Source organism: Dryobates pubescens, chromosome 26, assembly GCF_014839835.1.
Source record: "Dryobates pubescens isolate bDryPub1 chromosome 26, bDryPub1.pri, whole genome shotgun sequence".
Lineage (NCBI taxonomy): Eukaryota > Metazoa > Chordata > Aves > Piciformes > Picidae > Dryobates > Dryobates pubescens.
In genome coordinates, this window is record NC_071637.1 from 15,008,823 (window position 1) to 15,020,874 (window position 12,052).

General features: G+C 48.8%; 1 protein-coding gene across 1 annotated transcript; it reads right to left on the reverse strand.

Annotated features, from left to right (window-relative positions):
• Positions 1-319: 319 nt before the first annotated feature.
• Positions 320-11,626, reverse strand: IFT52 (intraflagellar transport 52). The gene is made up of 13 exons (XM_009901874.2): positions 11,429-11,626; positions 10,008-10,095; positions 9,662-9,791; positions 8,133-8,208; positions 7,973-8,044; positions 7,004-7,130; positions 5,881-5,967; positions 5,263-5,331; positions 4,154-4,308; positions 3,309-3,396; positions 2,330-2,438; positions 1,677-1,822; positions 320-435 (listed from the first exon to the last, which is right to left on the reverse strand). The coding sequence occupies exons 1-13, from the start codon at positions 11,545-11,547 to the stop codon at positions 382-384; spliced, it is 1,320 nt and encodes a 439-aa protein (XP_009900176.1). The 5' UTR covers positions 11,548-11,626; the 3' UTR covers positions 320-381.
• Positions 11,627-12,052: the final 426 nt, after the last annotated feature.

Below are 12,052 nucleotides of genomic sequence, written 5' to 3' on the forward strand. Positions count from 1 at the left end.
TCCAGCCCCTCAATATCCTTCCTGCAGTGAGAGGCCCCAAACTGAACCCAGTATTCAAGATCCAGCCTCACCAGTGCTGAGTACCAGGGGAGAGAAGGCCCCAAACCACATTCTTTGTATAAGGTTCTTGTTTATTCATATATTACAAAATTACAGTTTCACTAAAGAAATAGAAAAATAGGAAATTCTTTGGAAAAATGCTTGTAACTGGCCAACACTTCCTCAAAAGGCATTAAACACCCAAATTACTACACATCAATGACCCAAACATTCAGTGAACTACTGAGATGGTCCCAAATAATATAGTGAAGGTAGGTCTGAAAAAAATAAAGCAGATAAAGTCTTGTTTTTACCAAAAGGTTTGTTTCAGAGTAGGGAAAGTCAGGACTCGGTTACAGTCTGGAATCCAGCTTCACTCGTGTCAGTATCGTGTTCCTAAGGCAAAGGAAGAGGAGACAAAAAAAGAGAGATAAAAAAATCAACAATTGGGTAGAAAGGTCAGATTTTTGTTTCAACTTGACTCTCTGGGGAACACCTGTTAGCAGCAGGAGCTGATTTTACTAAGATGCTCTAAAGAATAGAATAGAATAGAATAGACCAGACCAGACCAGGTTGGAAGAGACCTTAAAGATCATTGCGTCCAACCTATCATCCAACACCCCCTAATCAACTAAACCATGGCACCAAGCACCCTATCAAGTCTCCTCCTGAACACCTCCAATGATGGTGACTCCACCACCTCCCCAGGCAACCTATTCCAATGGGCAATCACTCTCTCTGTGTAGAATCTCCTCCTAACATCCAGTCTGAACCTCCCCTGGTGCAGCTTGAGACTGAGTCCTCTTGTTCTGGTGCTGGTTGCCTGGGAGAAGAGACCAGCCCCAGCCTGTCTACAACCTCCCTTCAGGGGAGAGATTTTGAAGCTTCAAATTCACTATGAAGAATCCTTTCAACACAGTGCCTCTTGTGAGCCAGAATGCTGGTTTCAGAGAATCCCAGAATCCCAGCATGCTGGGGTGTGAAAGGGACCTCTGGAAATCACCCAGTCCAGCCCACCTGCTAAAGCAGGGACACCTACAGCAACTTGCCCAGGATCACAATGTCCAGGCAGGTCTGGAAATCTCTCCAGAGGAGATGACTCCACAACCCCTCTGGGCAGCCTGCTCCAGGGCTCTGGCACCCTCCCAGCAGAAATGATTCTCCTATTTAAATGGAACCTCCTGGGTCCCAGTCTCTGTCTGGTGTCCCTTGTCCTGTCACTGGGCACCACTGAAAAGAATCTGGCCCCATCCTCTTTCCCCCCCACCCCTCAGATATCTCCCATCTCTCTTGCAGCACTAGCAAGCTGTGGTGGTTGCTGAGGGCACGCTGCTGTTACACAACACCCCAGGAAATGAGCTGGACTTAGCTGCAATTACCAAAACTACACTTGCATGTATTAATCCCCCAATTAAAACAAGGGAAGGTCTTACTAACTTGAGCATTGCATCCTGTACAGATCAACAGGCAAAAGTGTTATTTTGGATCACACTCCAGTGGTCTGATCTCTTACATAACAAATGTCTGAACACATCACTGTGCCTCTTGCCTGGGACTAATGTAGCTGCCACAAAGACCTATCAGCCTCCATCCCACTGCCACCAACCAGCCACTTGTGACTCTGTTACTGAAAATACCTGATTCAGTTTCTTAAACTCAACCACTTGGAAGAAGATGTGCTCCAGGATATGTTTGGCATCTTGCTTCTCCTTTGGGAGTTTGCTTGTTATTCCCAGGATATCGCCACACTTCCGTACGTAGAAGTCCAGGTCATCATCAGTACCTAAAGGAACAGCCCCAGGGCAGAAGGCAGGGTAAGAGCACACACATCTGCAGCAGCTGGGCAAAAATGGCCTACAAATCTCCACTTGTTGTTGGCATTCTAAGGGGTTAAGCCTTATAACTAAGTTCAGTGCACTAGCTGTGATGTACTCCTGCAGCTACTGCTTTCTTCTCTTCTTTAGGCTTCAGGTGTGTTCAAAATCATCTCAAGATTTTAACTTCAAAGCATAAAGAGATGTGGAATACATCAGCAGGAGCATGCAACACACATCATGCATGGGAGAGGAAAGAGGAGGCAGGAGAGTCAGGAAATGTCATGCTACAAACACAACGTCATGGCACATCAAGTCATGGCCTCAGTTCCCAAGGCCTTCCAGCCTCCTGAGATGAGAGCAGTGGATTGTCATGAAGGAGGCCCAGGGTTTCACATCAGATCTAACAACCACTGTCCTCCAAACACTTGGGACTTTATACATAAATGTGTAAAGAATCAGCGTGCTCTGCTCACATTTGTTTGTGATCTCTGCAAGACGCGCTTTCTCAGAGGAAAAAGTTTCATCCAAGTCAAAAAGCTCCAGAGGGGGAGGAGGCAAATCCTTGAAAGCAGGTGGGAAAACCTTGAAGAGAACCATCAGCACAGTTCAGCAACAGATGCTTGTCTTATGCTTCACATATCTCTCTCAACAGTTTTGGACTTAGGCTGGACTTGGAAGAAATGCTTCCTCAAGTCCAAAGCAGCTCCAAAGGACACAGCACACCTTTATTTTTCAACCACCACTTACAGTTTGTAAAAATCACTGGATATTCCAGAAAAGTTTAGCCATCAGTGTGCTCCAGTCATGACTTAGCATCACAACTAGAAGCACTGCATTTGCAGCTTGGTTTTGGCTTTGTTCCGTGAGTTCCGTGAGGGAGCCCAGAACTGGACCCTGTGCTCCAGATGTGGCTTCACTAGGGCAGAGTAGAGGGGGGGAAAAACCTCCCTTGACCTGCTGGTCACACTCTTCTTAATGCTCCCCAGGAGATCATTTGTCTCCTTGGTCAAAATCTGCTTTTTGAAATCAGTTTGACACATCCCCCCCCAGAGCTCATGTTGCTGTTAGCTCACAGCTCTGCTGGCACACACCTGGCCAGCCTTTGCTGGCCAAGACAAATGCTCCACTTTCTATTTTCCCAGAGGACCCAGGAGATGCAAGAACAGTGGGACAGACTTGCTCCTCCCCAGCAGCAGTCAGTATATTGCATCACCACAGCTCTCTGGAACACCACATTCTGTTTTCACAGCAAAGGCTGAACCAGCACAGGACTGGCAGCAGCTACTGGGCTGAAGGGTTTTATACCCAAGGCACTCCACAGCCACATAATTCACTGTGACAACAGCATTTCTCACTTCTTGTTGTTCACTCAAAAGAACTATGGAGATGCCACACATGCTCTCCATGAAAAAGGATTCTCCATGTGCTCTCTTTAGCAAGAAGATGACTCACAGCTGGCTGGAGGACAGGTAGTGGAGTCTCAAACTGTGGCTGAATGAGTTGGAGGGGTTCATGCTTCACATTCAGCTGTTCATAAGCTCTGCAGCACAGAAAAAGACAAAATATGAGATGAGAAATGTCCCAAAACCCATTTCCAGTTGCTGGCTGCAGGGATGGCTTTGCATGAAGCCACCAGGCTCAACATTATGCACAGTCACAGCATAAAACAAAATGGTGCATGAGGAAAATGTGATCCAGTTCACAAAAAGCAGACTTGGGATTTCAAAAGGGTTTTTCAGGAAGCTATTTCACTAAATTACTTGTGATGGGATGAGGGAAATACAGGAAAGAGAGAGTCAGAAGAAAGAGTGTCCAGAGCAGAGTGGAGTTTTATGTCCATGTGTTCATCCATGGCATGGTAACAGATGACTTACATGGGACAAAGCTGCCAGTGATGGGAAACTGGGGAAACTGAGCTGCAGATAAATCTTTCAACACAACTACTGGGAAATGCAAAGATGACTTCAGTAAATGCCAAGTAATCCAGCAGTGGAAAAACCCCCAGCTAGCACTCCAGAAACTACCCAGCATTGCTGCAGGTAGTTTTACTAGAAGTATCACTTCACTGCATCAGTAGTAGTGAGAAAAAAGGAGAAAACAATGTCAGAAACAACAGCTAAGAGAAGAAGGAAGAGGAAACATCACTGTCATGCTGTACAAATCGACCTCCTGGCACATCTGTGCTCGGAATGCTGCCTACAGCTCAGTCCCCTCTGCTCTCACACAGATACAGTTAAGCACAAACAGAAAATGCAGACTAAAGAATGGAGTAAATAAATAAAATCACAGCTGCTGACTTGATAACTGAAGGCAGGGCAGTTGTATCCAGCTGATAAAGGGACGTGTCAAACAGCTTTGTGAAGTCTCTTGGGATCTCATCTCCTTCCTGCAGGCAGACCCGCAGCTGCTCCGAGAGCGCAGCGGTGTCTGGGGGCATGGTGTAGTCTGAAATCTGAACACACAGACACACACTCAGGGGCTGAAAAGACAACCCATTTCCATAGCCTCTTTCTAATTTGTATCTCACCCAAAATCTTATCTAAGAAGAATTCTTTCATTCTTTACCCTTTGCAGTGCAGCTAACTAGGTGAGTGCAAACTCTCCTCTTCAGCTCTCTAGTCAGCTGTGCATGACTGCTGCTCTTTTTCTGCACACAGGACAGAGTCTCCTCCAAGCTGAAGAGTCCCAGCTCCCTCAGCTTTTCCTCATAAAGGAGATGTTCCACTCCCTTCATCTTTGAAGCTCTCTGATGGGCTGTTTTGAAGCAGTTCCCTGAGGTTCTTCTTGAGCTGAGGGGCCCAGAACCAGACACAATATTCCAGATGTGGCCTCACTAGCACAGAGTAGATGTGGAGAACCTCTCTCAACCTTCTAATCCACCCCAGGATGCCACTGGCCTTGGCCACAAGGGCACACTGCTGGTTCATGAGCATCCTGTTGTCTACCAAGACTCCCAGGTCTTTTTCCCCAGAGCTGCTCTCCAACAGACCAGCCCCCAAACTACTGGTCCACGAGGCTGTCCTTACCCAGATGCAAGACTCTGCACTTATCCTTGCTGGATTTCATTCAGTTTCTCCCTGCCCAGCTCTCCAGCCTGTCCAGGTCCCACTAAACAGCAGCACAGCCTTCAGGTGTCAGCCACTCCTACCAGTGTCATCAGCAAACTTGCTGACAGTGAACTCCATTCCCTCAGCCAGGTCCTTGATGAATATACTGAGTAATACTGGTCCCAGTACCAACCCCTTGGGGACTCCACTCATGCCCAATTCATCTGTGTACCCAGGGTCAGATCCTGAATAAAGGCTCAACAACAACAGCATCCATCCTGCTGTCAACCAGTTTGAGCTAAATACTGGGGCTGCTGGATCACATTGTTATTTACCAACTTGCAGTGGATTTTTCTTACCTCAGGGTCCTCTGTATCCATCTGGTTCAAATGGATATCTGATGTTGTGAGCCACTGGAAAAGCACATCCTGGAGGAGGGCAAAAGTGAAGAGTTCATTTCTGGAGGGTCCCAATAATCACTAATTAAAACACTCATGTTAAATCTGTTAAATAATATACCACCAAAAAGAAGGAAAAGATGGGTAATAAAGCAAAGAATATCTAGGGAGAAGATCAAAACTGTGTTTGTCTCTACCTCTGGAAGCACTGAGTCATGGAAAGTGCATGACAGCCTCCAGCTACCAGGAGCTATACATGCAAAGGTTTGTAGTAACCAGTAGCCATAATCAAGCTCTAAAGAAGCTAAGAAAAAGTAGTAGCCAAAATAACAGCCTACTTAAGGTTCAAATGTTAACACTAAAGTGGTGAAAGGAAGCAGGGAAAGCTTTTCAGACTCCCTCCTGTTAGTTGTGCTTTAACCAGTTCCTCAAGGCTTTGGTGTTGGGTTAGAATCCCCACATGGAATCCATTTCATAGCTGCCTTGTTCTAAGGTGAAGCCTTTGGATGGCTTTGTAAGTGCTGTGAAAATCCACTATGGTGTTTTCAATAACAACTCAAACCCAACCCCCAAACTTACCATGATCTTACTGTTTTCTTCTTTATCTAAATATTGATCACTGAACATGTGGGAGGATCCCAGTGCTGCCATCTTTCCACCTTGACTCTATCAACCAAGAATGCAATACAGTTAATCTTAGGGTTCTGGAGCCCTGAAGCAGTCTGCCCAGACAGGCTGTAGAGTATCCCTTTCTGGAAAAAAATTCCAAACCCATCTGGACATTGCAATCCTGGGCAACCTGCTGTGAGTGACCCTGCTTTAGCATGGGGGTCAGACTCCAGCGGGTCAAGGGAGGTGATTCTCCCCCTCTACTCAGCTCTGGTGAGACCCCACCTGCAGTACTGCCTCCAGTTCTGGAGCCCCTAGTACAAGAGGGATATGGAAGTGCTGGAAGGTGTCCAGAGAAGGGCCAGGAGGATGAGCAGAGGGCTGGAGCACCTCTCCTGTGAGGACAGACTGAGGGACTTGGGGCTGTTCAGTCTGGAGAAGAGAAGGCTCCCAAGTGACCTAATTGTGGCCTTCCAGTATCTGAAGGAGGCCTACAAGAAGGCTGGGGAGGGACTACTCAGGATCTCAGGTAGTGATAGGACTAGGGGGTATGGAACGAAGCTGGAGGTGGGGAGATTCAGGCTGGAGGTGAGGAGGAAGTTCTTCCCCATGAGAGTGGTGAAGCCTTGGAATGGGTTGTCCAGAGAGGCGGTTGGGGCGCTGTCCCTGGAGGTGTTTAAGCCCAGGCTGGACGAGGCTCTGGCCAGGCTGATCCAGTGTGGGATGTCCCTGCCCATGGCAGGGGGGTTGGAACTAGATGATCCTTGTAGTCCCTTCCAACCCTGACTGATACTGTGAGACTATAAACCTCCACCATGCAACGATAATCTTACTAAAATATCACTAAAACAGTGGGGAAAACTCCCCAAACCTTGAGGAACTAAACCCATCCATCTGCCAACTCAACAAATGTGTAATCATTGCTGTCAATCAAATGAATTCTCTGCTGAACCCCCCTTCCCCCCCAAAAAGTTTTCCATTCAAGAAGGCAGGAGTCACTAGGCTCATCTGGAGTTTGCAGATGCAGAAAATGCACTCTCAACTTCTGTGTGGGGCAGGAGGAGAAGGCATGGTGACACACAGAGAGTCATACCTCATGCTGATAGAAAGCTAGAACAGGCCTGTTGAGCGGGAAGCAGACAGATCCTGTTGACAGAACAGCCACTGCTGGCTTCATCACATTCAGTGTAGCACCAAATGGGTACAGGAAAGTGAGAGCTCTGCAGGGAACACAGGAGCTCCATCAGTACCTGTGTGTGTCAGGGAGGCTGGACACACCTACAGAACTCATGCTCTCTGCCTGACCTGCAAACTCTGCACTGCTGCTGGAATGGCAGGAGCTGTGCTTTTGAAACTTAACCCTTAACAACATTTCAGTCTCTTTCTACAGAGTTTGCCAGGCTGATGATTTGTCTTCAATAAGGAGCAAAGAACACAGACCCAGCTGTGTCCTGGGCTGATCCCCAGCAGCGTGGGCAGCAGGTAGAGGGAGGGCATTCTGCCCCTCTGCTCCGCTCTGCTGAAACCCCACCTGCAGTGCTGGGCCCAGCTCTGGAGTCCCCAGCACAAGAAGGACATGGACCTGTTGCAAGGAAGAATTCAAATAATTAGAGTTATTTGCAGAAAAACTGTATTCTTCTCAATGCTTTTCACTCTTCTGCAGCACAGAGGGATGGAAAGCTAAAACCTGCAATGGCCACCTTGCCCTGGATTAAGACTCTTTACAATGTAGGGTGGCTCATGCCTGCAGCCAGACTCCTCAGTACCCAGAGGTTATTCATATGGACCTTGTTTAATCAAATTAAAATCCACAGACTAGGGGCAAAAAAAGGTTTGGTCAGGAGGACAATAATTCCCTGCAAGCCTATCACTTCTGCTCCTTCATTGGTTATCAAACACTTGCTACACAGATTCTCCTTTCCAGATATAACCAGAGGACTAAGAAGCTGGCACAAGAAAGACATTAGAAAATCTCAAGACAAGCACAACACACTCCTGGTAGTTACAAACCTGCTAATTCTGAGTCATTCTAAACTCTTTTTCACATCAGGAAAACACTTACTGGGAGTCATGTCCACTTCCATCTTCATCCGTTGTCTCAAGCACCGTTCTTCTTGCAGCTACACTGATTCCCCTGCAAGATGTTGAGAAGCAAAACTCAACTGAGACCAGTAGGAATCAGAAGAGTTGGCTGTGAGGATTTATATACCCCAAACACTTACCTATTCAGGACTCCATCAGAGATTAGTGCTTCTTTTGGGTGGTGGTACTTGTAGTATACATTTCGTACTACAGCATCTTGAAGAAAGGAGGGGAGGGAAACAAATAGGTATTTACATCTTAGCTGCTTGGTGTGCCAGAGGCAGCAAGGAAGAAATGATTTAGCTGCTGGATTCCCTGCCTGTTTGCTTCTCAGGCCACAAAGCTGGCATGTGGCACCCAAAAGATCTCAAATCAACCTTCTGGACATACAGATTTACAACAGGGATACACTTGCACGTTCAGAGAAAAACTATACAAACCAAGCACACCTCCAGGCCTTCTGCCAAGCAGGAGAGGCAAAAGGATGATCCACTTAAGAGGATATGTATCAAGTTTGATGAGGTCAAATTTGCTTTAGCTGTCTGCCTACTAAAAGCTTCAGGGATTGAAACCAGTTGGGGGCAAAAAACCCCTAAGGCACAGTCTAGTAATGCCACCAAAGACCCCACAGCTATTTTATGCACACTGAGACAAAGTTGTTTTGTTGGTTGGGATTTCCCCCCCCACCCCAAAAATGAATGGCATTTTCTGGGCCTGCTGAAGAAAAGTGCCACTGTTTATTCAGAGTGAGGATGAAGTGATTCAGTCCACTAAAATGTTTTCAACAGAAGGCTTTTTAACCCTGAAATGTCACTGGAATTAATTGTTGGGCATAAATACCTCTAAACCTGACAACCAAAGCAAAGGAATGGAGATAAATAGTGTGGCCAGCAAGGAGCAGGGAGGTCACTCTGCCCCTGTACTCAGCACTGGTTAGGCCACAGCTTGAGTACTGTGTCCAGTTCTGGGCTCCTCAGTTTAAGAAAGACATTGAGATACTTGAAGGTGTCCAGAGAAGGGAAACAAGGCTGGGGAGAGGTCTGGAGCACAGCCCTGTGAGGAGAGGCTGAGGGAGCTGGGGTTGCTTAGCCTGGAGAAGAGGAGGCTCAGGGGAGACCCTATTGCTCTCCACAACTACCTGAATGGAGGCTGTAGACAGGCAGAGGTTGGTCTCTTCTCCCAGGCAACCACCAACAGAACGAGAGGACACAGTCTCAAGCTGTGCCAGGGGAAATTTAGTCTCGAGGTGAGGAGAAAGTTCTTCACAAAAAGAGTAATTGGCCATTGGAATGTGCTGCCCAGGGAGGCGGTGGAGTCACCATCCCTGGAGGTGTTCAAAAAAGGACTGAATGTGGCACTTGGAGCCATGGTTTAGTTAGTCATGAAGTGTTAGGTGATAGGTTGGACTTGATGATCTCTGAGGTCTTTTCCAACCTGGTTGATTCTATGAGATGGTGAAGCTGTTACCAGGGTACTCTGCTCATGGAAAGCCCTCGGTGTGTCCAGTATTACACTGCCACATCCATGCAGACTGCAAGCAAACCCATCTCACAGACCAACAGGTACTCTGTGAAAAGGATCTGCTTGGGTTCTATCTACACAAGCTGAACCTGCTGCTTTGGCTTTGCTCCAAGTAGATGCATAAAAGGTATCACTGAAGCCCCATTACCATTATTGAAAATGATGCCATATTCTTCCAACAGGAAGTTGATATTTGTGCCACATCTGGACTCTCCACCTTCTCTCAGCATCACCAAGATGGCTCCACCATCCTCCAGGAACTTCTTCAGAACAGAAAACTAGAAAACAATAAAGACCCAGACAAAATATATGTGAAAGAAGCTACAGACAGGACTGCTGGAAGTAAGGTAAATGATTCTGCCTACTTGCAATCAACTTGATCCTATGAGAACAAGGTAAACTCATATAAGGCAGCACAAGTGCAAAGCCTTCTGTGCTCACATCAAGCAAATCTTAAACCATAACTGATTTGCAAACAATTATTGACTTCTTACCTCAGCAGCACTGAACTTTTCTCTTGGCCCTGCTGTAATCCACAGTTTTACCCCAAAGAGCTTCTCAGATGTGATCTCATCTTTTAGGCTAGGAACAGATTAATGAAGATGTGTTATGATTGGATACAGTCCTGACTGAACACCTCCTTGGTTTGGTATGGCAAACCAAACCAAAGGGCTGGCAAATAAGCACAAAGCAAATGACTTCAGTCACTTCACATCCTTCTATCTGGGTTTAAAGTGAACAACTCAAGCAAAAATAATCCTTACAGATGTCTAATAGTAAAGTCTCTGGAACATGGTACAGTGGCAGATTCAGAACTGGTATAAAATGTCACAGCTACTATTAAACCTTGTGCCTCATCAGCTTCCTCTCTACTTGTTTTTGCTCTGGGAACATTTTGCAGTGGATTCACAATATCAGATGCACAATGGCTGTTTTCTTTTAATCCCAAACTCTAAAGCATGACAGACTCAAAAACCTGCAGCAGGAGTTTTCATCCTTGTAACTTACACAACTTCACTTACTGTGAGGGTGGTGAGACACTGGAATAGGTCATGGATGCCTCCCTCCCTATCTAATCAACTAAACCATGGCACCAAGTGCCTCATCCAGTCTCTTCCTAAACACCTCCAGTGATGGAGACTCCACCACCTCCCTGGGCAGCACATTCCAATGGCCAATCTCTCTTTCTGGGAAGAACTTCTTCCTAACATCCAGCCTAAACCTTCCCTGGCACAGCTTGAGACTGTGTCCTCTTGTTCTGGTGCTGGCCGCCCGGGAGAAGAGACCAACCCCCACCTGGCTACAACCTCCCTTCAGGTAGTTGTAGAGAGCAATAAGGTGAAGGAGAATAGGTTTAGAGTGGGTCTTAGGAAGAAGCACTTTAGTGTAAGGATGGTGGGACTCTGGAACAGGCTGCCCAAGGAGGTTGTGGATGCCTCCTCCCTGGGGGTGTCAAGGCCAGGTTGCATGAGACGGTCAGCAGCTGAGTCTACTTGAAAGGTGTCCCTGCCCATGGTGGAGAGATTGGAGCAGATGATCTCTAAGGTCCCTTCCAACATAACCTGTTCTACAGTAAAACAGCTATAAGTTCCAAAGGCAAATTACAGCTAATGGCAGAGCACACTCGATGCAAACCGAGAGCTCTTGGCTTATGACACACAACCCCAGCGACTACTCGGGGATCCAGCGCAGACCTCACAGGAATCCCAGGATCTCTCTGGGCCTGCAGGAGCCCAGCCCCTACCCGCGGGGCTGCACGGTGCTGAGGTGAGGCCACCCCCGGGGAGATGCAGAGGCCGGGAAGGCTGCTGGAACCCTCCGGGGACCCCAGGCCAGCCTTCGTCCCTGCCTGCAAAAGGCCCCACGCCGCCTCCTGGAAAACAACAACTGCAGCTCCCCCGAGGCTGCCCCTCACCTCTGGATCTTCCAGTTACCGCGAAGCCTCTTCCGCAGGGACTTGTAGCTGCTGGCGAGGCTGAACGCCTCTCCTTTGGACGCGTTGAAGACTATGGCGTTCCGCGGGCCCTTCTCCATAGGGCTAGCTGGGGCTGCCACCGCCGCCGGAGAACGCCGGCTCTCGGGACCCTACCCTACGGCAGGGCCGAGGATGGCGGCGTAGCAACCGGCCCGGCGCGGGGCGCATGCGCGGGGCGGCCGCTGCCGGGAAGGGAGGGGAGGGAGAGCAGGGCGGCATCGCTGTGCCGGGCTGGCGGGGCAGGGAGAGCCGGGCGGCATCGCTGTGCCGGGCTGGCGGGGCAGGGAGAGCCGGGCGGCATCGCTGTGCCGGGCTGGCGGGGCAGGGAGAGCCGGGCGGCATCGCTGTGCCGGGCTGGCGGGGCACGGAGAGCCGGGCGGCATCGCTGTGCCGGGCTGGCGGGGCACGGAGAGCCGGGCGGTAGCGCTGTGCCGGGCTGGCGGGGCACGGCGGGGCAGGGAGAGCCGGGCGGCAGCGCTGTGCCGGGCTGGCGGGGCGCGGCGGGGCAGGGAGAGCCGGGCGGCAGCGCTGTGCCGGGCTGGCGGGGCGCGGCGCTCAGCGCAC

Excerpts from the sequence above, each read along its gene's own strand:
- IFT52 (XM_009901874.2), bottom strand. The coding sequence starts at position 11,547 with ATGGAGAAGGGCCCGCGGAACGCCATAGTCTTCAACGCGTCCAAAGGA. Across the intron at positions 4,309-5,262 it reads TGGATACAGAGGACCCTGAG|ATTTCAGACTACACCATGCC; the intron begins GTAAGAAAAATC and ends CTGTGTGTTCAG. Across the intron at positions 1,823-2,329 it reads TGCAGAGATCACAAACAAAT|GTACTGATGATGACCTGGAC; the intron begins GTGAGCAGAGCA and ends CTGTTCCTTTAG.